The 23,037-nt window shown below is 39.9% G+C and overlaps 2 protein-coding genes across 2 annotated transcripts in view; both read right to left on the reverse strand.

Moving 5' to 3' along the window:
* Positions 1–21: 21 nt before the first annotated feature.
* LOC148374947 (medium-chain acyl-CoA ligase ACSF2, mitochondrial-like) lies at positions 22–18,491 on the reverse strand. Its single transcript, XM_088342754.1, has 16 exons — positions 18,204–18,491; positions 16,059–16,254; positions 15,870–15,998; positions 14,459–14,512; positions 14,284–14,402; positions 14,042–14,204; positions 13,879–13,974; positions 11,608–11,759; positions 10,102–10,193; positions 9,938–10,014; positions 5,817–5,924; positions 5,572–5,723; positions 3,916–4,057; positions 3,694–3,804; positions 3,565–3,633; positions 22–1,651 (listed from the first exon to the last, which is right to left on the reverse strand). Exons 1-16 carry the CDS (start codon positions 18,410–18,412, stop codon positions 1,601–1,603), a joined length of 1,920 nt encoding a protein of 639 aa, XP_088198880.1. The 5' UTR covers positions 18,413–18,491; the 3' UTR covers positions 22–1,600.
* A 51-nt stretch (positions 18,492–18,542) lies between these two features.
* The window catches only part of dnaaf5 (dynein axonemal assembly factor 5), a 41,800-nt gene continuing 37,305 nt past the window's right edge, over positions 18,543–23,037 (reverse strand). The window contains exons 12-13 of the mRNA XM_088342742.1: positions 21,660–21,851; positions 18,543–18,902 (exon numbers count right to left, since the gene is read on the reverse strand). Coding sequence (XP_088198868.1) covers positions 18,748–18,902; positions 21,660–21,851 — 347 coding nt within the window. The 3' untranslated portion in view covers positions 18,543–18,747. The remainder of the gene's footprint in view (positions 18,903–21,659; positions 21,852–23,037) is intronic.

A 23,037-nucleotide genomic window follows, 5' to 3' on the forward strand; every position in this document is an offset into this window, starting at 1 on the left:
GGAAAAAGAGTGGACACTTGGTTGACTTTGGAACACCATTTAATCACCCTTCGAGTAATCATTGACCACAAAAAGAAAGACAACGTCGACCCGGAAATCATTAGCTACTAAGCCAAAGTGCAGTTTGAAAAAACACGATTTTAAAAAGTGCCACCTTTGAAATACATGTATGCAGTTACATGTACATTTCTTAAATACAAATACTGCAAGAGATCAACATTATAGCATGAAGCATGTACACATTGACCTTTTTTATGAGAAAAGTAAAAAAGTAAGATGTGGAAAACATAGAAACAGATTTATTTTCTTGGGAATCTTTTATCGGTCAAATTCATATAATAATCAGATATAATTTAATAAGAAAGTGAAGAGGGAAACATTGAGCTGTTATTGTAGGAGGACGTTTGGCCAAACATAGGGACATACAGTGGCTTGCGAAACTATTTGGCCCCCTTGAAATTTGTGACCTTTTGCCATATTTCAGACTTCAATCATCAAGATATAAAACTGTAATTTCTTGTGAATAATCAACAATAAGTGGGACACAATCATGAAGTAGAACGAACTTTATTGGATATTTTAAACTTTTTTAACAAATAAAAAACGAATAAGTGGGTCTGCAAAATGATTCAGCCCCTTTACTTTCAGTGCAGCAAACTCTGTCCAGAAGTTCAGTGAGGATCTCTGAATGATTCAATGTTGATCTAAATGACTAACGGTGATAAATGGAATCCACCAGTGTGTAATTAAGTCTTTGTATAGATGAACCTGCACTGTGATAGAGGTCCATTTTAACCGCAGAGAGCATCATGAAGAACGAGGAACACACCAGGCAGGTCAGAGATACTGTTATGGAGAAGTTTAAAGCTGGATTTTTATTTGTTTTTTTTTTTTTTAAATATCCAATAAAGTGTGTTCCACTACGTGATTATGTCTCACTTATTGTTGATTCCTTAAAATAAATTAACGTATTACATCTTTATGTTTGAAGTCTGAAATGTGGCAAAAGGTCAAAAGGGGGGCGAATAGTTTGGCAAGCCACTGTACACAGTAATCCAGAGTTTTCTGCGTTCCAATAAGGTCTTAAGTTCGTTAAAACCCGGGAACCAGAAACCTGAATTATTTATTTAGGGAAAGGTACAGTGTCAGTCTCATTTTCAAGCTCACTTGTTGAGAAACATGGCAAGAATTTTAAGCACTTCACCTTTCAACTTTTGAAAATACTACATTAAAATTCAAGCATTTTCAAGGATTTCAAACACCCATGCGAACCCTGAATGTTTTCAACCCTCAATGGCAATGTCCGGGTTTCTTCCAAACCTTAGTGTCAGTGATGAAATGTGAAACGAAAAAAAAAGGCATTTTAATCTAAATTAACGCCAGATATGAAGGGAAATTAATTAATAATTAGAATTTTGACCAGCACTACTTTACAATCAACCATTCAGGGACGATTAAAACAATAAACACACAAAAGCATTTAAGGGATGATTTTCTTTCACATGAGAGCTACGAAAAACATGATGTCTTCTTGTGATCTCATTCCATGGTGGCTTCTTCAAATTAGTGCTGTCCTTTGTTCCTGGAGTTTCCCAAGTAACTACAAGCCCAGATGCTTCTCCACGTCCACCTTTAATTGGTTCTTTTTGATCTAGAAATATAAAGCAGATCTCTTACTGGCCTCGTGTTCACAATAAGCCAAAGAAATTGAAACTAGAAATCATGAATCCTTTCTCAAAATCTTGAAGGGGCATTGTGTATTATTTAGTGCCACCTAGTGATATAAAACAAAAATATGTCATTCTTAAAATAAAATATTGATTCGAAAATAAGATAAACGATATAATCTATCACCAGTGTCTGAAATATGGTAAATTCTGGACTATAAGCCGCTACTTTTCCCCCAAACTTTCAACCCTGCGGCTTATTCAGTTGTGCGGCTAATTTATGTAATTTAGACCGGTGGAATATATGCGCCGAGGAAGACTGCAACTTCTTAGCTTGTGCACAAATCAAACTAGCGTAAACATATCCTCATCATGCAAATTGCAAAAAGAAAGGCACATTATGCAACTTTCAAGCTAAACGCAATGGAGCAGTCCAATAAAGAAGGAAACAGAACTACTGCACCTATACTTTATTTTGCGAGGGTGTTGCTAGCGTGTTTTTGAATAAGGGAGCATGGGACGACGTCCATATGACAAAGTCTCTTTCCCATACTGAAGGAAGACGACTTTGATGACGTCAGTTATAAGGAAGAAGATGAGGACGGTTTACCGTGATTTCTACACGTACGGTATGTTTTTATTTACAGATCTGTCCACTGTGTCACGAGCGTGTTGCTAGTAGCGTTTTGCTACCCTTCACAGGCACGGTTTGGGATGAAAGTTATAATATTATTATTAAAGCTTTGAAAACTCTCTCGGTGTACCGTCTTTCTTTGTAAATATGTGTAACCATGTATAATATGTATTTGCAACTATATATTTTTGTAATGTATTTATTTTAGAAACTTATTCTGATATGTTTTGCACGAGCAAATGAGAAAGAAGGGGCGGGGCAAATGCGGGCTGACGGGAAGTGGGGTAAAGGTGAGACGTGTTTGTGGATGCGGCCGACAATAGTGGATATATATTTTTCCCACCCTTAGCTTTGGAAATATACCCTTTTTTCCTTGGATTACTTTCAACGGGCACCCGCACTCTGCAGGTCTGCATCAAACCTTAAGTACCGGTATCATTCTCCGTTCATTTTGCCGGCTGTGATTTTTGGACTGTGTCGGGTATGGGTTAATTTAAGTGTTGCATTTTCTCAATGTGGGCGCATGCGGCTAATATGCAGGTGCGGCTTGTGTATGTACAAAATCCGTTTTCCTACCGAAACCCCCGGCTAGGTTTCAGACGTTTTCTCCCCGTAAGCTCCTGGGTTTTAAGCAATTTACTCTTCCAAAACCATGCTTAAATTAATCATTTAAGTAACATCATTAGAAGATTTAAATAAGAAAATGATTTGCCCAAATACCTGATTTTTTTGTAAATACTGCAGGGTCAGTTCAAATGCAGTTCAGACCCTTCAGCTTGTGTAACGATGCGGCCAATTTATGCAATTTTTCTAACGGCCGCCAGGATGCGCCAGAGCAATAAAGGTAAGAGTGAGCCAGTCGGATTTTTAATTTGTTTGCTGCGCAAGTGAAAAAGCGCAAGTGAAAAAGTCGGAATTCCGACTATAGTCGGAAAAATCACATCCCTGATTCATGTTTTAAAAAGTATTACCATTGTATATATAGTATATATATAGTATTACCAGTATATATATATATATATATATATATATTTTTATATATATATATATATATATATAATATATGCATTGTATACAAATATATGACACAAATGTCACCGTAGCATGATTTTGATATTTTCAGTACCATTAACCAGGGCAAGGCTGCTTCTGGTAGAAGATCTTAAAATCAATTCAAATATTGACCTAAATTATGAATAATCATAATACTTTCGACATATTAATATACACTGTAGTCTGTAACATAAAAGTACCCTTTCTTACTTTTCTGGAGGCGGTCATGGGGAAGCTGTCCACAAACACCACGTAGTGAGGGATTTTGAAGTGCGAAATCTAGAAGGAAGGAAGCATAAGTGCGGGCAAGTCCAAACCATGGGCGGTGTGGGTCATCACCTGTCCTTTGCAGAAAGTTTTGATCTCCTCAGCTGTGCACGTTTGTCCTTCCTTGAGCCTGATGCAAGCGCACACTTGTTCTCCGAGACGCTCATCTTTCACACCCACCACCTTGGACACGACATTGAAATATTCTTTTAACTCCATGCAACACATTTAAGCTTTTACATGACCGTATTGAAAAATGAGGCTGACACAAAAGTTAGCAGTTAGGGTTCGTACCTGGACCTCATGTATTTTGTCATGGGTGTAGAGAAACTGCTCGACCTCTGCGGGGTAGATGTTCTCGCCCCCTCGGATGATCATGTCCTTGATGCGGCCCCTGATGGAGCAGTAGCCCAGCGCGTTCAGGCTCGCTACGTCCCTGCAAGCAAAAACAACATATTCGGCAGTTGGCTTTGACCTGGAACCACAATCAAAACCGAAACCACTGACATGAATACAGAATCTGTCACCAGTCCCAAAGAACAGTGGTTGGCAACCATCAGGCAGCAGGCTAGTACCAGGCCGCTAATATCATTTGTAATAATAACCATGATAACAACAATGAATATAAGCCCGTATAAACTGAGTTACTACGAGGGTCGAGATGAAATGGGGAAAAACATTAGATTTTATCTCACTCAATTTTTACTCATAGAACAACGTTGTCTTGCCTTTTTTAACTTGAAGGCGCACGTGACTGGTCAATTGTTCCACAGCATTGTTTTGGCTGGACTCACTTCCATAATGCTACATTACAACATTGTAAAACGTGGCACCATGGAACTTATCAACATAATTCTCCATTCAATTATAGTAAAATGTGACACTGAATTGAGCATTATGGGAATGAGTTCAGCCAACACAATGTTGTGCAACGTTGTCAATAAATAGTTACTTTCAGAGTTACTAGTCAGTAATCTAGGGGGTACTTTCTAAATGAAGTAACTAATGACTGTAACAAATTACTGTTTTCTGTAACACCCTCATCACTGAACACAAGAAAAGGACTCACACTGGTGTGACCTAGCACAACAGCTTAAAGAGAAGAAGTACACATATACCCTCTAGTGGAATGCAAATAAGGACTAACTCAATTTGGTTTATCCATCCATCCATATACTGAATGCACCGCTTGCCCTCAGTAGGGTCGTGGGGGTACTGGAGCCCATCCCAGGCATCTTTGGGCAGTGGGCAGGGGACACCCTGAACTTGTTGCAGTTCAGTTCAATGCATTTAAAAGTATCTATGGTGTGTCTCTGACAGCACCGGAGCCCCACTGCTGTGGAATGCTCTTCCCCCTGAGATTTGATCTGCAAACTCAGTGGATATGTTTAAATCTAAGCTTAAAACACACTTCTATTCTATAGCATTTGAATAACCTATATTTTATGTTGACAATATCTGTGTAGTATTTGTTATTGCAACATCCATTCCAGCCTGGTCATCTTGGAAGGGGGATTACCTCATGTGCGGTCCCTTCTCAAGGTTTCTTCATTTTCCTCGTGTTGAGGTTTTCGAGCTCTTCCCCCTGAGATCCGATCTGCAACCTCAGTGGAAATGTTTAAATCTAAACCTAAAACTCACTTCTACTCCATAGCATATGAATAACCTACTCTTCTCGTCGGCTGAAAAATAGTCTGTGTAATATAGTGTAATAATCTGTGAAGCCCTTTGAGACTCTTTGTGATTTAGGGCTATACAAATAAAAATGACTTGACTCGAGTTTTTCCTTGCCCTCAGGTAGGTTTTAGATCAGGGGATGTTGTAATAATAGCCTGTGGTTTGCAATAATCTGTGGTCTGTGCAGTCCTTTGAGACTCTTTGTGATTAAGGACTATACAAATAAACATGACTTGACTTGACTGGAGATATGGGTGGTATTGGAGGTCTCACCCGGTCCTGTACCAACGGTCCGGGCCCAGCACATCCAGGGTTTTTTCGGGTTCCTCCCAGTAGCCGTGCATTACGCAGCTGCCTCGAATCAACAGCTCCCCCAAGGACCCAAGTGGGACTGTCTCACCCGTGTCCACGTCCACCACCTTGGCCTGCCGTGAAACATAGTTTTTTTTAAATCCCAAAAATGACTAACATTTTTCCATATTTAAAATTATATGTACAGTATAAAAAATAGAACAGACTTCAACATGTTGCAAGACGCAGCCGACCGTGTTGAGTTTGAGTTCGTCGTTGTCGAGTGGGAAACCCAAGAAGGTGAGCGGGCTGTTTTCTGTGGTACCATAGCCGATCTGATCAACAAGCGGGCATCATTGAATGGCATCATCGTGCTCCCAAAAGTACAAGTTGTTTCAAAAAATGTGTTATCCTTTGAGATGTAAATATCCGAAATTACATGACCAAGGTAAAAGATATTAAGCAGTAGCAAAATTGAAGATCCTAAGATTTATTCTTTGAAATTTCGATGAGCTGGTCAAACGCATCTGGATAATGGGAACGATTTCACACATGTTTAAAATGAGCGCCGCCTGAGACACGGCATACGTTAGGATCGAAACCCAGATGACTTTTTCCTATCATCCACCCATGATAGTTCTTCTCTGTCTCTGTGTATACAGTCTTGTTCAACTTGGACTTTGTTACAAAAGACAGGTTTTACGTGTCACGCATCTGCGCAGAGTACTTCTCGTCCCACACCCCATTTCCCTTTCGCGCAGTCCACGTTGCCGGCTCCCCTAGCGGATCTGCACTGTCGGATTTAGATAACCGAGCACGCGGCGAGGCCGGTGGTCATTCCAAATCACTTTGTCTCCACCCAAGTATTTACAGATAAAATAGGAATTTTCACTTCCAAGAGTAAGCTTACAGAGTCCGTTCGTTCTCAAATGACACACCGTTACTTTAGACCAGGGGTCGGGAACCTTTTTGACTCAGAGAGCCATAAAAGCACAATTTTTGGAAATGTGTTTCAGTGAGAGCCATATAATATATTTTAAGACTGAATTCAATTAAATGTGAGCATAACAAGCGTCTTAATTTATTATTTTAAATAATGATGTTATAATACTCACCATTAATGCGTCTTCTTTGAGTGGGCTCACTTGTTGTGTATGCCTCTGTAAACTCTGTTTTTCGAAATGTAGTAAGCGACCTGTTTCAAAATCCTTGATCAAGAGCTCCAGCTTGTTTTCAAAAGCAAACACAACGTGTTGAAGGAATAACACTGTATTTCCAACGCCTTGCACTTTAACGTTGAGCTGGTTTAGATGTTCGGTAATATCGACGAGATAATAAAACTTGAGGAGCCACTCAGTTTTCGCTACCTCAGGATGCTCGTTGCCTTTCGTTTCAAGAAAAATCCGTATTTCGTTGAGGCAAGCCGTAAAACGGCTGAGCACCTTTCCTCTTGACAACCAGCGCACATTGCTCTGCAAAAGCAGACCGTGCAAAGGGGGCATGGCGTGTGTCGAAGTGCCGCTTAACATTCGACTGTTTCATCGATGCAATTTTGTCATAGCAAATTAGGCATACCTCTTCACAAAGGCAAATTCTTCGGGCTGTTCGTCCTGAAATGTACGATATTCATCATCTTTTTTTCGTTTCGCCATCTTCTCCGTCGAAGAGTTAGCTTTGAGCTAATGACCAACGGCCAAGTGCCAATGGACGCAAAAGGGGGCGTGTACCCGTGCCCCCCAGTAATGGCCAACATCGGGTATTATCATCCAATTAAAATAGACAATCGCTCGTGCAACTGCAACTCTGCACAAGACATGATCAATAGAAAGTCGATGGATGCATTTAAGCAAACGATAATTTTTTTAAACCCAAATCTGCGAGCCAGATTTGTGAGCCATATGTTATCATCAAAAGAGCCATATCTGGCTCGCGAGCCATAGGTTCCCGACCCCTGCTTTAGACAGAAGCAGAAAACCTTGGTATTAAATCTACGGCATGCCACTGACACGTTGTGAATTTTTACTCGAGGGCTACGTGAAAAGAAAAGTGTTTGTCCCCCCCTCTTCCTGCAAACATCAAAGAACTCAAGCAAATAATCAATTCAGGACTTGATATGCCTCAGCGTGTTTGGCAAGAGCTCGATTACCAACTTGATGTATGCCGTGTCTCAGGCATCTGTGCATATTGAACTTTTGTGAAATCCTTTACGTAATCCACAGTTTCTAATTTCTCATTTAGATTTGGAAGAATACATCTTCAGCATTAATATTTAGCACTCCTATATTGGCCTACTTGCACTGGCTCCCAGTCCGCTCAAGATGTGACTTTAGGGTTCTCTCACGAACATACAAATGGTTGCATGGACTTGCGCCCTCTTATCTCTCAAATTTGGTTTCCCCCTATGTTCCTGCACGGAGCCTCCGCTCGGAAAAGGCTGGTCTACTTGTGACCCCAAGAGCCAAGAAGAAGTCTGCAGGCTCGAGAGCGTTCTCCATCGGGCCTCGCCGCTGTGGAATGCTCTGCCTCCAGAGATAAAATCTGCAACCTCAGTAGAAGTTTTTAAATCGAGACATAAGACCCACTATTATTCAATAGCTTGTGATTGATGACCACCTCAAACCTTTCTTCTTCTGTCTTTTTCCGACTGATACGAGTGAGAAGGACAATTCAAGATGAGTCAGTGGACCAGCGTCTGGACCTGAAACATGTCAATGCCTGCATCGACCAACCGGCAGAGATGGGAGCTGCGTTGTTGCTGTCATGTACTTTTGGACGAATGTCAACATATCACCCATTGTTGTTACCCATCTCTTGTTGATGTTCACTATGTTTTGTGTACTCTTACCCAATGCTAAATCTATTGCACCCTGGTCATCCTGGAAGGGGGTTTACCCCTTGTGAAACCCCTTCTTAAGGTTTTTTTATTTACCTCGAGCTGAGGTTTTGAGTTTTTCCTTGCCTGCATGTTGGTTTCAGATCAGGGGATGGCGTCATTGTGACTTGTACAGTCTTTTGAGACATTTTGTGCTTAAAGGCTATACAAATTTGACTTGGCTGTACTTTTGCATTTGATTTGCCTTAGTCCTTGTAATTTCTGTGATATTTACCGTATTTTCCGCACTACAGTATAAGGCGCACCTAAAAGTCTTAATTTGTTTCAAAAGCTGACCATACGCCTTATAACACAGTGCGCCTTATATGTGGCTCAATATTAAATTCGCAAGGTCTCGCAACTTACTCAACAGCCGCCGACTCGATTTTACCCCGAACGTGGAGTAGTCCGCGGTGTATGCTGGGATTTATATACCGGCGTTTCATTGGCTAACCAATGTGTCAATCATCATTTGAATCGATCACTATTGGCTGAAGTTATTCGGAGCCTCGGATTGGCTAGATGGCCAAAACAAACCCTGCAATCGGCCGAGTTTAGCAATGGCGTAGCAAGTCCGCGGTGTATGCTGGGATTTATATACCGGCGTTTCATTGGCTAACCAATGTGTCAATCATCCGTTAAATCGATCGCTATTGGCTGAAGTTATTCGGAGCCTCGGATTGGCTAGAGGGCCAAAACAAACCCTGCAATTGGCCAAAAAAGATGTGTCAATCATCCGTTAAATCGATCGCTATTGGCTGAAGTTATTCGGAGCCTCGGATTGGCTAGATGGCCAAAACAAACCCTGCAATCGGCCGAGTTTAGCAATGGCGTAGCAAGCTTGCTAAAGTACGCCATAAAGAAACATGTTTCATTAGTCTGTATTTGTAAATATTCTACTCTCCTGGATTTACTTCACTCACGGTTGTAAGAAGACCATGATTGCGTATCATTATTGAACGTGAGAACTTAGGTCAGTTATGCGGCTTTATATTTTCCCGGTATCTTGTTTTAGAACGATCTTGATGTTGCTGTGATGAGTTGAGTGAATTAAACTCAATTCCAAGTGTTTATTGTCATATGCACAGTAAAGTTGTGAGCGAAAAAGAAAATAGAAACATAGAAATGTTTGGCATTTCTTGAATCCCAAGACTTCAACCTTCCGAATGATATTTGAAATGACGCATTTAAGTCACATCGTACGGACACCGCATCCGCACGTGTCTACGACACGTATTTGCTTCTTTGCAAGCTTTGGGAATGTTAAAGGGGTAATCAGTTTGACTGAATCATCTGACTCTTTTGTCCACGTTCCCATTGTAGCGCCTTATAATCCGGTGCGCCTTATCTATGGAAGATATAGGACCAAAAACTATTTTTTGGGGTGCGCCTTATAACCCGGTGCGCCCTATAGTGCGGAAAATACGGTACATCTCAAAAGATATCGGACTTTTTGAAACACCCGGTTTATCTCACCATGATTTCCTTCAAGTGAAGCTTTTTCCTGACGTCTGCCACGAGGTGTGGGGAGCAAGGGGAAGCCCCAATGATGCCTTGGACACAACAGCATAGCAACATATTTTGCTCATACGAATATGCGGGAATCTGAAATTGCAGGGAGCCCCCAAGAGTTGTCTTACCTCCCTCCATTGAGGACAAATCGTACATGTCCAGATCGGACAGGCCCAGTAGATCTGTGAACATGGTGGGTGTGCCGTAGATGAAATTGCACCTTCAATGCAAGAAGCCACAAACTGTTTCTGAGCAAGTTATTAAAGAAGTGATTGCATTTTAAGTGTTAACCGAGCACTGCATTTCTTGCACCCTTTTCAGTCCCGTACTCTCTGCAGAAATGTTTTTTTTTGTTTTGCGCACAAAAATGTTCTGTTAAAAAAAACCCCACAAGATTAAAAATGGAATTTTCTGTTATTGGAGATTTGAGACTTCATTTATATAGTGATTTCTCTTAAACTTGTGAAAATAATGTCAAAAAAATCAAGAGAAAAGACATGTTGAACGATCAACGTTTTGTTTAAAAAAGATTGGTAAACATTAAATTATCATTCACCGATAATAGTTTTAAATTATTAATATTTATTTCAAGTGGTATCTGACTGGTAACAAATACTGTCAAATAATTTTATCTATGATTACATTCAGAGGCCAAGTGAATGTACAACTTTCTTTACGTATTTTTACACAATTTACATACTTATTTGAAAATTATTTTTGCACAGACGTTAATCTAATATTTTAAAATATCACCGTTCCAGTATATGAAATCCTCTTTGAGAGATACTGGATACTGTGTATATAATATGCCGGCTGATTTATCAAAAATAAATAAATAAATGAATAAACATCTTTAATGACATTAAAAATACCAAACACCTCACACGACATAGTTGCCTTCATCGTCTTATTAGCACGACACCCAGAGCCGGGCCCAAGGCATAAGCGAGCTAAGCGGCTGCTTAGGGCCTCGCAACCACTAGAGGGGCCCCAAGAGCTGTTAACTTTTTTGGTGCCGACATTATTGTCACTTAGTGTGTCCACTCAAAAATACTCCTACAGAAATACAACCAAAATACTACACAATAACTACAAAACTAAATATCCAATATAGTGCTTGAAAACAGTGAATATTCTGCTTTCATTCTGAAAATTAAAAAATAATACAGAAAGACTACAAAAATACTACTACAGAATTATTTACTCCAAAAACACTCCAAAAGACCACTACAATAATATTACAAAAATACTAAAGAAATATGACAAAAATACGGCTATGGAAATACTCCAAAAATACATGTTGAATTACTTCTGGAGGTCGTATCAAAGTACACGAGAAATGTAAACATATTTTACTCATTTATAAATTTTCGTTTTAGCTTTTACATCCATACTACCTAATTTCTAATATAAGTCACTGTTAATGTGTATTTTTGCTCTGTACCGATATGCAAAGTAATAACAATCTTAACATAAATAATATTTTCAACAATTGGTTGGTAATGCGGTTAAACAAAGAAGTGTGAAATGTTTGGAGCAAAACAATTCTGATCAAATCCATCCGCAGCTCAAATCCCCAAACTAATCGTATCTCTTTACGAACTTATTAGATGAGTTGTAGAACCATTTGTTACCTTTCCTTTTGAATGGCTTCCAGATTGGCTTTGCAGTCGTAGGAGGTGGACGGAAAGACCAGCGTTGTGCCGTACAGAGCCATGCAGATGCCTCCCACTACTGAACCGAAGCAATGGTACAAGGGCATGGGCATACACACCCGCACTTGAGGCTGATGAGGAAAAAGAAAAACATTAGCAAACTGCTCTAATTCAGTGTTGTTCAACCAGTCTGCCGAGGCACACTAGTGTGTCGTGAAACATTGTCTAGTGGACAGTATCTGGCTTCTTCCAGTTATCAGTTGAATAACTTTTAACAGTCATCTATATCAGTAGGTGGCAGCAGATTACAATTACAATAATCCCTCTTTTTTAGCAAAAGTTGCGTTCCAAAAAATATTTATTAAATATCAATAACATGTAATATATACCCTAACATGGGATTGTCTTGGGATCAAGAGATCGCAGTTCGAATCCCGGCTCCTCCGTGTTACATGTCGAAGTGTCCTTGGGTAAGACACTGAACCCCTATTGCCCCCAATAAGCAGGTTAGCGCCTTACATGGCCATATTGGGAAATGTAAAACACACTGTAAAGCGCTTTGGGAAGTCTTGACTTGAAAAGCACTATATAAATGCAGATCATTTCATTTCATTTCATTTCATTTAACAAATTAACAAATATAGATGTATAATATGCCGGCTGATTTATTAAAAATAAATAGATTAATGAATAAATATCTTTAATTACATTAAAAATACCAAACACCTCACGCGACATTGTCGCCTTCATCGTCTTACAAAAACAAAACACATTAATCCAGTTGAATGGCTGAATGAGTGAATAAACAGTCTTTATTATACAATATATCAACAAAATTGGAGGGCATCTCTTTTCAGTCTAAGAAAGCGATGTAGAGAGCAGCCGGCTAGCTGCATAGTAGCATCTGGGATACTTCGATTGAGCCAGGTCTCTTTCGCTATTAAAATACAAGAGTCACTATAGTAGTGGTTTTCCACGATTTGCAGCTCCAGGTCATTCATTTTATAGGAAATGGTTCAGGCGTTGGTAAGATACAGGCTCGTCAGGGATGGCTTGTGTGGATTGTTATGTAGCGCCTACGTAACCTAATTCTTTTTCCTACGTCATTTACAGCCCTAGTGGTCTAGAGCAGGGGTCGGAAACCTCTGGCTCTTTTTCTTTTGCCCAGCGCTGTCTGCACTGAATCTTTATACGTTGGTATCCTCGATTGCAGTTCTTTGTGAAATTTTTACAAAAGAACTTTGCTTGCAGCTTGTTTTGAAACCCTTATTTAGGACAAATAAGACAAACTCAAACTCAACTGTGGGAGAAAGACCAATTTTAAGTGGTATATTTATATAAATATGGGACACAAGCTCTGGCATAATTATTATTTCATAGATTTTATCAAAATGATCTGAAATAAATTGCGCTGAAGAATTAGCTATTGTCTGTAGAGCAGGTTTAGCGGTTATGTTGTATTTTGTCTTAAAATATATGGTGGGGCTTTCTCTAAAAAAAATCTAAATATTTTTGCTTTTATGGCTCTTAGGGTCAAAAAGGTTCCTGACTAGAGGTCACGAGGTAAATTAAGGCTAATTATTATTAATATCATTCTTATTATTAATATTATGACTATTATTATCACTGGACTGTGACCATAGCACATTAGCGGGGAATCGTGTCATGAGTAGAAATTCCCAGCGCTTTTCGGTGAGCTATTCCGTTTTTATAGTTTTGGGTTACCTTATGTCAGAATGATCATGATGTTTCTGTGATGAGTGTATTTTGAAGTGGTTATGTATTGAATCCCGAGAGGACGGAACCAGCTGTTGATAGGTGGGGATCGGATCCCTGCGTTCAACCTCAAGGGCCGGCTCATTCGTGCAAAAAAGAGGTTAAATTGTTTTGTATTTTTGTAATTTTTTTTGTAGATTTATAAATGTTATTTTTACCGTTGTTTTTAGATTAATGTGTTTGAATAAAAATATTAACTTTATTATTTTTTTCTTATTTTATGTCACTTTTTTCCTTGTGTTGTTGTATATTTAAAAGTAAACTATAGTATGTACAGCCCTCTTGGACTTCTTGTTATTAGGGCTATACAAATAAATATGACTTAACATTATTATTCGTAGTTTTATCAACACTAACATTATTATAAGGCCGGAAGAATGTTGTCAGACATTAAACCGGTCCGAGGTACAGAAAAAGTAGAGGACCACTGTCCTGAACCGCTCTTGGATCTGTATATAAACAATTAGCGCTTACCCTCCAATCGTAGCCGGCTCGGAGCCCCACAAGATAGCCGTTATTGACTACGTTGTGGTGGGACAGCGTGACGCCCTTGGGGTTGCCAGTGGTACCCTGAAGAAAGCAATTGGTGACGCCATGATTGGTCAGAACCTCAAAAGCACAAGGAGGCCTAACTCACAGAGGTAAACTGGATGTTGATGGGGTCGTCGCAGGACAGTTTGGTGTGAAGTTGCTTCAGCTGGCTCCGATGACGACTTTCCGCCGCTTGGAAAACGTCGTCCACATGTAGCATGCCCTCTTCCCGGCTGTCTATCACGATCACCATGCGCAAGTCTGGCAACCTGAATGCATAAATCATAAGGGGGCTCCCCTCATGTGAATGATGATCAATCCCACCCCCAGAAAAAAAACTGATATCACCTGGAGCTGCGGATGTCTCCAGGCTGCGACGTGTTGATCTCAGGGCAGATGTCTCGCAGCATCTCGCAAAACTTCTGTGTCTTGAAGCTTTTGGGACAAACTACAGCTTTGCACTGCACCTGCAGCACAACAAAAACGTCAATAAACATGTTTATGAAAGTGAGAATAAAACAACCTTTTTGAGTGTGAATTCCACTTCTTTGAGCTGATAGGCCGGGTTCAAGGACACCTGTCACAAAAAAATGTTACTTGTTTCACAGGGATAAACATTAGGGACCTTAGCAGTAGTAAAGCTGAGGTGTATCCTTAGAGGTGTCTTTAGAAAAGGTGAAAGCTAAACATTTTCTCATTAATGCCCAACTGAGTTAAAAGAACCATTATGTTTATTTTTCGTCTTTGTCTATCTTCTATTATTTTACTTTAAACAGAGCTGTTCGGAGCAGAAGATATTAGTTTCGAAGAATGTGGTAGTGGGGTGCTGGAGAGTGATGTCATGCTTGTACCCACAGTTTTTTTTGTCAGTGTCACATGGGGAAATAAAGAAAATACCTGTTTCGAATACAGTCAATATGCCAACAACATAACCCCAAAACGATGAAAAAGAGTTTATTCAAGCACGTAGAAGAAATGCGCGTACTTGCACGTGCATCATGAATGAGCTGACTTTAGACTCCGTGTGTCTTACAATGAATATAATATTGTCCACATAGCTCCAATTTTGTTTGGCCTATGTTAGCCCCATTAGCAGTTGGCTAGCTCGCTAGCCTGCCATGCTTATTGTATTTTTCTCTGGCTGGGTCAGTGATTGTTGCTGTGGTAGTTTTTTGTTATTTGCACGGTTATCCGGGTTGCTTACAGCATGTTTCCGGTCAGCCAGCCTCCCTTTTTTTTCAGCCAATCAATCCGAGTTCATCATCTATAACATACGGCTAGCCTGTCATGATCATTTGGTATATTTGCAACTGGGTTTTTGTTTGTTGCTGTGTTCGTTTTTTTTTTTTTTTGTGTTGCTGACTCCCTGCTATCCTGGCTGCTTACTGGATGCTTATAATCCGCCAGCTTCCCATTTTCCTGCCAATCGGTCCCGGTTAGCCTTTTTTAAAAGCCCGCCAGCCTGCCGTGTTCCAACTTGTTTAGACCCTGTTGGCTCTCTGTGTGTTATTTTTTCCCATTCTGGGTGCTCGCCTATTGTTGTACCATTGCTGCACCTACCTGCACCTACAACGCCTCGGAATTCTCCACAAAAACTACCAAAACTTTGCTTAAAACACGCAAAACATTTTCGACCAATGAACTTGTAAACCAATATGGTGATTTTCTTGCTCAGGTGCTGGTGTTCTTTATGTCGTCAGAGTTCAGCTAGTCAAAGACGAGATGGACTGTCTTCAAAATGCATTGTCTCCGAAAATAATTAAAATATACCAATGACATATAGATATAATGAATGCAAAATAAAAATCCATCACAGTGGGTGGCCATTTTGCTCTTGCTATCAAAATTTGAAAATTGCTTTGGTTTCAGGTTTTAACCAAACTTGACAGTTCAAAGTTTTGCTTGTTCATGTAGAACGGTCTTCATCTCCTGACCTGAATGATCCCCACCGCAGCAGCGGCAAATTGGAAGAGGATCCATTCGTACGTGTTGGGTCCCCAAATTCCCAAACGATCGCCCCGTCGCAGGCCCAAAGCCAGGAGACCTGCCGCCACCTGTTCCACCTGCAAATCTACACTTTATCATAAAGACATCATTGCGTAGCCATTCCCTTGCGGTCATACGTCCAGCTGAAAGCTCTCAAAGGTTTTCCTGACGTTGTCCTGCAGGAAGACGACGGCTTCACGATCAGGCCAACGTGTGACGGCGGCCCCCAGGCTCTGGCCCATTGTCATGGACAGCAGCGAGATGGTGGACGTGCCATGGACGTAGCTTTTGCTTAGAGACGGACGGCATGGAGGTTGGTCCACATGCAGACATCTGGCATGTCACACAACCACACAAGTTGGAGTGTGTTTAGATCAGTGGTGGCACTGGGCCACATATGAAAAAAAATAATTTGGGGGGGTCAAAAAGAAAATGAAAGTTAGGAGCGCGTTATACATGAGATTTTAGGGTAGTGTACAGGGTTAGTACACCTTTTTTATAGCCAAATATAAAGCACTTTTTAACAACTTTCAAAGCCAATTATCTCCTGTACCATTAAATATTAAAATAAGTGTATCTTGATATTTGCAGAGCCACAAATAAACCTGCAATTTACTATTGCGATGTATTAAGACTTATCAAGTTAAGAAAATTGCAAATATATTTGTTATTAAAACAAACAGGCAAGTAGGTTTCGGCAGAAATTACAGTGATATTAAAATTTTCAGTTGCAGGAAGGTTTCCCATTACAATTTACCACTGGGAAACAATACCCTACTTTTTGCACGGCCCAAAATAAATATTCATAACTGATACATAATCCATGCACTACCACACGTTTCGTAGTGCGCTCTTCAGGTGTAGTATGCACCGATCCTTTTAGGCGTGACCCTAAGGGGGAAGATGATGCTTCATAGGACAATGCCATGAGAAAAAATGCCGGCTGCCGTTAATCAGGAGGGAAGAAATGCAATGACAAAGAGCAGTGTCAGCGTCATTTTTAAGCAGACTTGATGAAGACATTGCAACAATTTCAAGTATTTACAAGCACTTCACCCAAAATTTGAGCACTTTTCAATCTTTGAAAAAACAACATTTAAATTCAAGCATTATTAAGGATTTCAAGCACTTGTATGAACCCTGAGAGTATTGTATTTAGGCAATGATTGACCAATTGAAAATTATTGATGACCAAACACAACATTAAACTGAACAGGAATCAAACCCAGGTCGCAGGTTGTAGATGACATAGGAAAAGGCATTCGTATCGATTCATCATCATTCTATTTTTCCCCATGGTACCACATTGTTAAATATGTGGGGTTATGATTAAAATCATTAACAAATTAGATTTGTATAATTTAATATAAAATGTATTCATTATTAATGTTTTTATCTAACGTTCTTCAGATACATCCTCGGAACACTTTTTTGCTTGTTGTGCTTTTTTTGTGCGCTTATTCATAGATTTCAGGACAGTGGCATATGATAAAACCGAATGCCTTTTCCTTTTACACTTTCCCTTCCCCCTATCATTAACTCTCTCTGTAGTATTTTTATGGGAAGAAAAATAAAATTGAATAAATAAAATTAAATGTGGTCACTCTCTTATCCGGACTGCAATTGACTGAACAGGAAGAAGAGATCGGCAGGGCATTATTAAGGAGTGTAATTGACCCTCTGTTTTTTCTTCTTCTCCTTAGCATTATTTTTCAAAGGAAAAGGCCCACTGACCCATCAGTTGAGAAACATAAGTTTAGATGACTTCCTTTTTAAGGAACACAATAGAACACAGAGAGCTGGAACGGTTAAAAACAATAAAAATACCGCTGACAAAAACTTTCTTTGTGGATTATAAAATGTTGGTTGAGACTTTTTGGCAATACAAGATCAATTCATTTATTAAAAAAAATGTTGAATGCTAGGCAGAAATGCATTAACTATCAAATGCATAACTTAACTCAATATGAAGCTAAGAATGATAAACTAAAATAAACAATAAAAGAAAATAGAAAAAAGAAAATAGTATTGAGAAAAACTTTTGGTGCCTGGTTGTGATTGGTTGATTTATCTGCCAATGGAACCCAATCGTAAAAGGGACACTGTGTATTATTTAGTATGAAATTGGTAGCCCTTTAACCTAATCAATAACAAAAAGGAAAGCTTCAAAAAGATGTCACCAATGTGCTACACAATACAGTGACATCTAGTGATCAAATATAACAAAGTGTCCCTTTAAAAAATGAAATAGTCGTCAATTTTTGTGTTCTAATTCAACTCACCGACCCTGCTGAAGCTGGCTTGTCCTCCACGCCATATTGTGTTCCAGTATACGTAGAAATCTGACACTCTGGGACCACCGAGGCAGACGAACAAGTGACGCCATTATTCCAATAAAAGTGAAAATTATTTGACTGACTGAGAGAAAAAAATGGACGTTCTGCACTCCAGGTAAAAAATACAATGAGTGAATGCTTTGCAACATAGTCATCTGTGAATCTTTTACCACGTCTATCGTCCTCTGGAGCCAAAAGTTCAACTCTGAGATTGAAATATAATAAGTTACTGCAAATAACTTCTGAAACACGAACATAAACCTCATGGAGCAACAGTGAGAACAATTTTGTGAGACTTTGCAACTTTATTATTTTCTAAAAATCCAGTTTCTCATAGTACAGCATATCCTTTTTCTTTTTCAACATCCGGCGGAAACGACGACTGATTATGAAATCATAACTAAGCGGCAACGTTAAAAGATAAGACACATTTAACATGGCCTGCAGGTTGAAAAAACTCACATCAGGAGATAAAAATATTGTGTTGTGGTCATTGAGCGGACTTGTCGCTGGTGTGTGCATCTAAAGAGTCGATGTGTTGCAGCAGTCGGTCACAGAGCTGAGTTGTTCGATGTTTGTCCCTCACGGCTTCTACTTCTTTCTTGAGAAGCTCTGGAAGGATGGAGCTGCCTCTCTTGAGCACTTCTGCAAATAAAAAGGCATTGGCATCACAGTCAATTATCGTACACGTCACCTTTATTCATTTTGGGTGAAGCTTGTCTTCCAAGTTGCTCTGTAAAGATATATTATCCATCCATTATATGCACAGCTTATCCTCAGTAGGGTCGTGGGGGTGCTGGAGCCCATCCCAGCTATCTTCAGGCAGTGGGCAAGGGACACCCTGAACTGGTGGTCAGCTAGTCGCAGGGCACACAGACAGACAACTCACTCGCTCATTCACACCTAGGGACAATTCGGACCGGCCAATGAACCTGACATGCATGTCTTTGGAATGTGGGAGGAAACCGGAGTGCCGGGAGAAAACCCATGCAAGCACGGGGAGAACACGCAAACTCTGCACAGGAAGGCTAGTAGCTGGATTTGAATCTCAGAACCGTGCCACGCACGCGCTAACCACTGCTCTACCGTTCCGCCTTAAGCGACATGTTTATTTTGTATTATTTGAAATTCAACATACTTGATTTACACGTTAGTCATTTTAACTATAATGTAATTATAAATACCATATGTGTCAAACTTGTGGCCCACGGGCCAAATGTGGCCTGCCACATTGTTTAATGCGGCCAGCGAGACAATCCTTATCCAAGCACAAGAGAAAAAATGACTTGCAGTTTTACATATGTCCACTGGATTTTCTGCCAAAGCCAGACGCCACTTGCAAAGCACCCACTAGACCTGTATTGGCTGATTACCAATAATTAACCATAGAACATTGACGAAACCCATCCTGATGTTATTTAATTTAAATAAAAGTCACAGATGTTTAAGGAAATACGCAAAAATATATATTAAAAAGAAAGCACCCGAGCATCTTTTCAGAAGTTTAAAAATTTAGCTCCTGTCTATAATAGATGTACTATCGAACAGTGAAGTTCCCAAAGTCAAGTAAACATTTTTCATTAAAAAATAATCAAATAAAACGCAAAAAAAACTTTAAATAAATAAATTAATAATAAAATATAGTGTTTGTGTGCTATTTTGGTCAATTTTCGGTCTAAATCTTACAGTCCTGAATCATAATTTATTTATGATCCTCTGAAAAGTTGGAATTGAAACCTGGACCTCCGTACCGTGGCCCTCCAGCCAAGGTAAATTTGTATGCATTATTTTGCTAGTTGGGCCCTCGTGAGAATGTTTTTCCTACCATGTGGCCCCCTTATACACTATACATGTGTTATAGTTTTACTACCATAACTGATTAACTGTGATCGAGGAATGCTAGTAACAATTCATTGTTTTAAATATTTACAGCTTGATGTTTTAAAATTTGGTGTAAAAAAAAGCCTTGGAATTTTTGTCTTGTTTTTCTTTTAAATTAAACTTTAAGTGTAGATTTATTAATTTCGCTTAAAGGGAAACACTAGATGTCACTTGATTGGGTAGTGCAAACAAAATTGAGTACTAAAAGCACAAGAAAGAACAGAAAATACAGATTTTCAAAGGGATCAAATTGCACCATTTTCTCCTCATTTTTTGCCCATCCTTACAAAGTTTGGGGGCAGCCGTAGTAGCAAGATGGTAGACAATCAAGTTAGCGGCCTCTAAACGAAGCTTGTGTTCTGTAAAATACTCAATTAATGTCTTTTAAATGATAGTTTATGTATATTTGCTTATTATTGAATTCTATTGTTTTTTTAAATTAATTACAATTAAGAGGCTCTAAATATTACAAAGATGTCCCTTTAAGACTTAGCTTCTAATCTTGGATGAGTAATTTATAGAACTTGCTATTCCTGGGCGGTCTCCCATCAAAGTACTAAACAGTTTCATAAATGCACTGACTGATTTATCCAAATGCAATAAAATGTAAATGGATACAGTGTATTATTTAATCACTACCTGTTGCTGCATTGTGTATTTGTTACTAACTAGCGCAAAGGGCACCCAGTTTGATATGCATTTCTGAAAGAACAACTTATCATGTTATAACTATGTTGTTACTAAGTTATTACAAGGTTACAATTGTTGGAAGTAAGATAAAAAAAAATTCGGTCAACCACTAAAATATAATTTTACTACAAAAAACACAATCACCCAGCAATAGTGAGCTAGTTTCTGTCATGATTACTGATTTGAATCACCTGTGCCTGCTCATTTGGCGCCAGTCTTTTCTGTGAATCTGATTGGCTCCCTATCCCTATATTAACCCAGTACTTTCACTCTCCTGTTGTCAGTCCTTCTGTGAACCTCTGTTGTTGCAAGGCAAGTCTCTTTTGACCCTGATTCCCGCCTGTCCCATTTCTGCACCCGTTTTTCCAACTGTCCGTTCCTGATTTCCCCGTTTGTCTCCGGCTACGACCTGTTTTGATCCTGACCACGTCTGCTCTCCCGTCCCGGATTACGACCCGTTTTTGATCTCGACCACGTCTGCTCTCCCGTCCCAGCTTACAACCCGTTTGTGATCCTGACCACGTCTTTGCTCTCCTGTCCCGGCAATCGACCTGTTTTCCCGTCCCTGACACCGCCATGTCCCGCTACAGGAGATCCACTTCCGTATTCGTATCACGATCCGATTGCAAGAAATACTTGCTTCCCGCGTCCAGCGAGCACCGGATCGCGGGCGCTGCCCTTCCTCTTCCTATATCTCGTTAAAATTGTGAGAACGTTACGCGATTGGGTCTACCCTGTGTGCTGGTCGTGACAACTTTCCGAACAGTTTCGAGAGCGCCAGCTCAGGCTCACTATTAGTGGGTCTTTAAAGTCCTTTTGTCTTTCTCTCACCAAGCACTTGTTCTTGCACGGAGCTGTTGGTGTCGTCCAAGTGCAGGAGGAGCTGCTTGAAAAGAAACTGAAGGTGCGAGGTACACAGTTGCGTGTCGTAGTTGCTGCCCAGGCCCAAAAACCACAAATTCATAGCCTCAAGGGCCTCGGCACGCACGTCCTCGCTGCTGTCGTCCAGACGCTTCAGCAGCTCTGCAACGACAAATGCCGATATCATAAAGTTATAAAAGTAAAGGAAAAGAACAAGCAGGATTCCACATTTTGCATTCTAGTCACAGGCACTCTTGAGTTAAAATTAAATAAGACTGCTTGTATTGATAGCGTCCATGTTGATGGGATTGGGAATAGGGCTGCAACAACGAATTGATTAATATAGATTTGAAGACGCTTACACTGATTTGTTGTGTAATTTATGCGTCACTCAGCACATTGCGGCGCCGTTTACGTCACCTGCAACGTGAGTTGGCGAGCTGGATAGAGCGAGGTGGAGTACTAAAGCGGGATTTTCAAAGGATACGGAAAATACAACAATATAAACCTGAGATGGAGAAAATTGTTCGACTTAAGTCCTCAAAAGACGCTTCACAAAACAAAACAAACGTGCAAGCGTTTTGCAAAAGTGATATGATATAGCACAGGAGCACTACGATGACGAGACAGCACATTTATCAGAACCGTATTGGAGTCACAGATGATGAAGAAGGGAGTTCAGTAGCAGAGTAAGTCATGACATTATTTTGCATTTCTTTTAAGTAAAGAAAAGTAACGTTAGTCTCTGGTAGCTCGGTTGGTGCTAGCGTTTGCATTTTAGCTGATTAAAAAGACCGTGTGTGGTTGTTGTGTGCGAGAGATACTTTTATTCCGTAAAATCAGGGGTGTCAAACTCTAATTAGCTTGGGGGCCACATGGTAGATAAGAATCGTTGTCATGGGGGCCAGACTAGTAAATTAATAGCATAATTAGTCTGCCTTAGCTGGAGGCCTGGGGATCTTTTTAGAGGGTCATAATTAAATGAAGGTTCAGGGATGTAAGATTTGATTATAAAACTATTATTTTTCCTCGATATTCTTTTTCTTAACTAAGATTTAATCTCTTGTAGTGTTAAACAACAGTCCAGCATTTGTATAAGAAAAAAATAAAACAATAATTCTATTAATTTCCACTACAGTACATTTAACTAGGGGAAACGCACGCAGACCCAAAAAAGACAAAGATAGTGACAAACACCAATTTAAATTATCAATTAAATGACGGCAGATAGGTGGTTAACGCGCAGCCCCACGGTACGGCGGTACAGGTTTCAAATCCACAACTACCGCAGTCTCCCCGTGCAGAGTTTACATGCGCGTGCCGTGCCTGCGTGGCTCTTTTCCAAGCA

This window comes from Urocampus carinirostris, chromosome 1 (assembly GCF_059441175.1).
Source record: "Urocampus carinirostris isolate Australia breed hairy pipefish chromosome 1, RoL_Ucar_1.0, whole genome shotgun sequence".
In the NCBI taxonomy this organism is placed as follows: Eukaryota; Metazoa; Chordata; class Actinopteri; order Syngnathiformes; family Syngnathidae; genus Urocampus; species Urocampus carinirostris.

Bases quoted from the DNA above. Each gene is read 5' to 3' on its own strand.
- LOC148374947 (XM_088342754.1), bottom strand. From the start codon at position 18,412: ATGACTATGTTGCAAAGCATTCACTCATTGTATTTTTTACCTGGAGTG. The intron at 14,205-14,283 runs GTGATATCAGTT...TTATGCATTCAG, and splicing joins GGAGACATCCGCAGCTCCAG to GTTGCCAGACTTGCGCATGG. The intron at 11,760-13,878 runs GTAAGCGCTAAT...TTTCCTCATCAG, and splicing joins GAGCCGGCTACGATTGGAGG to CCTCAAGTGCGGGTGTGTAT.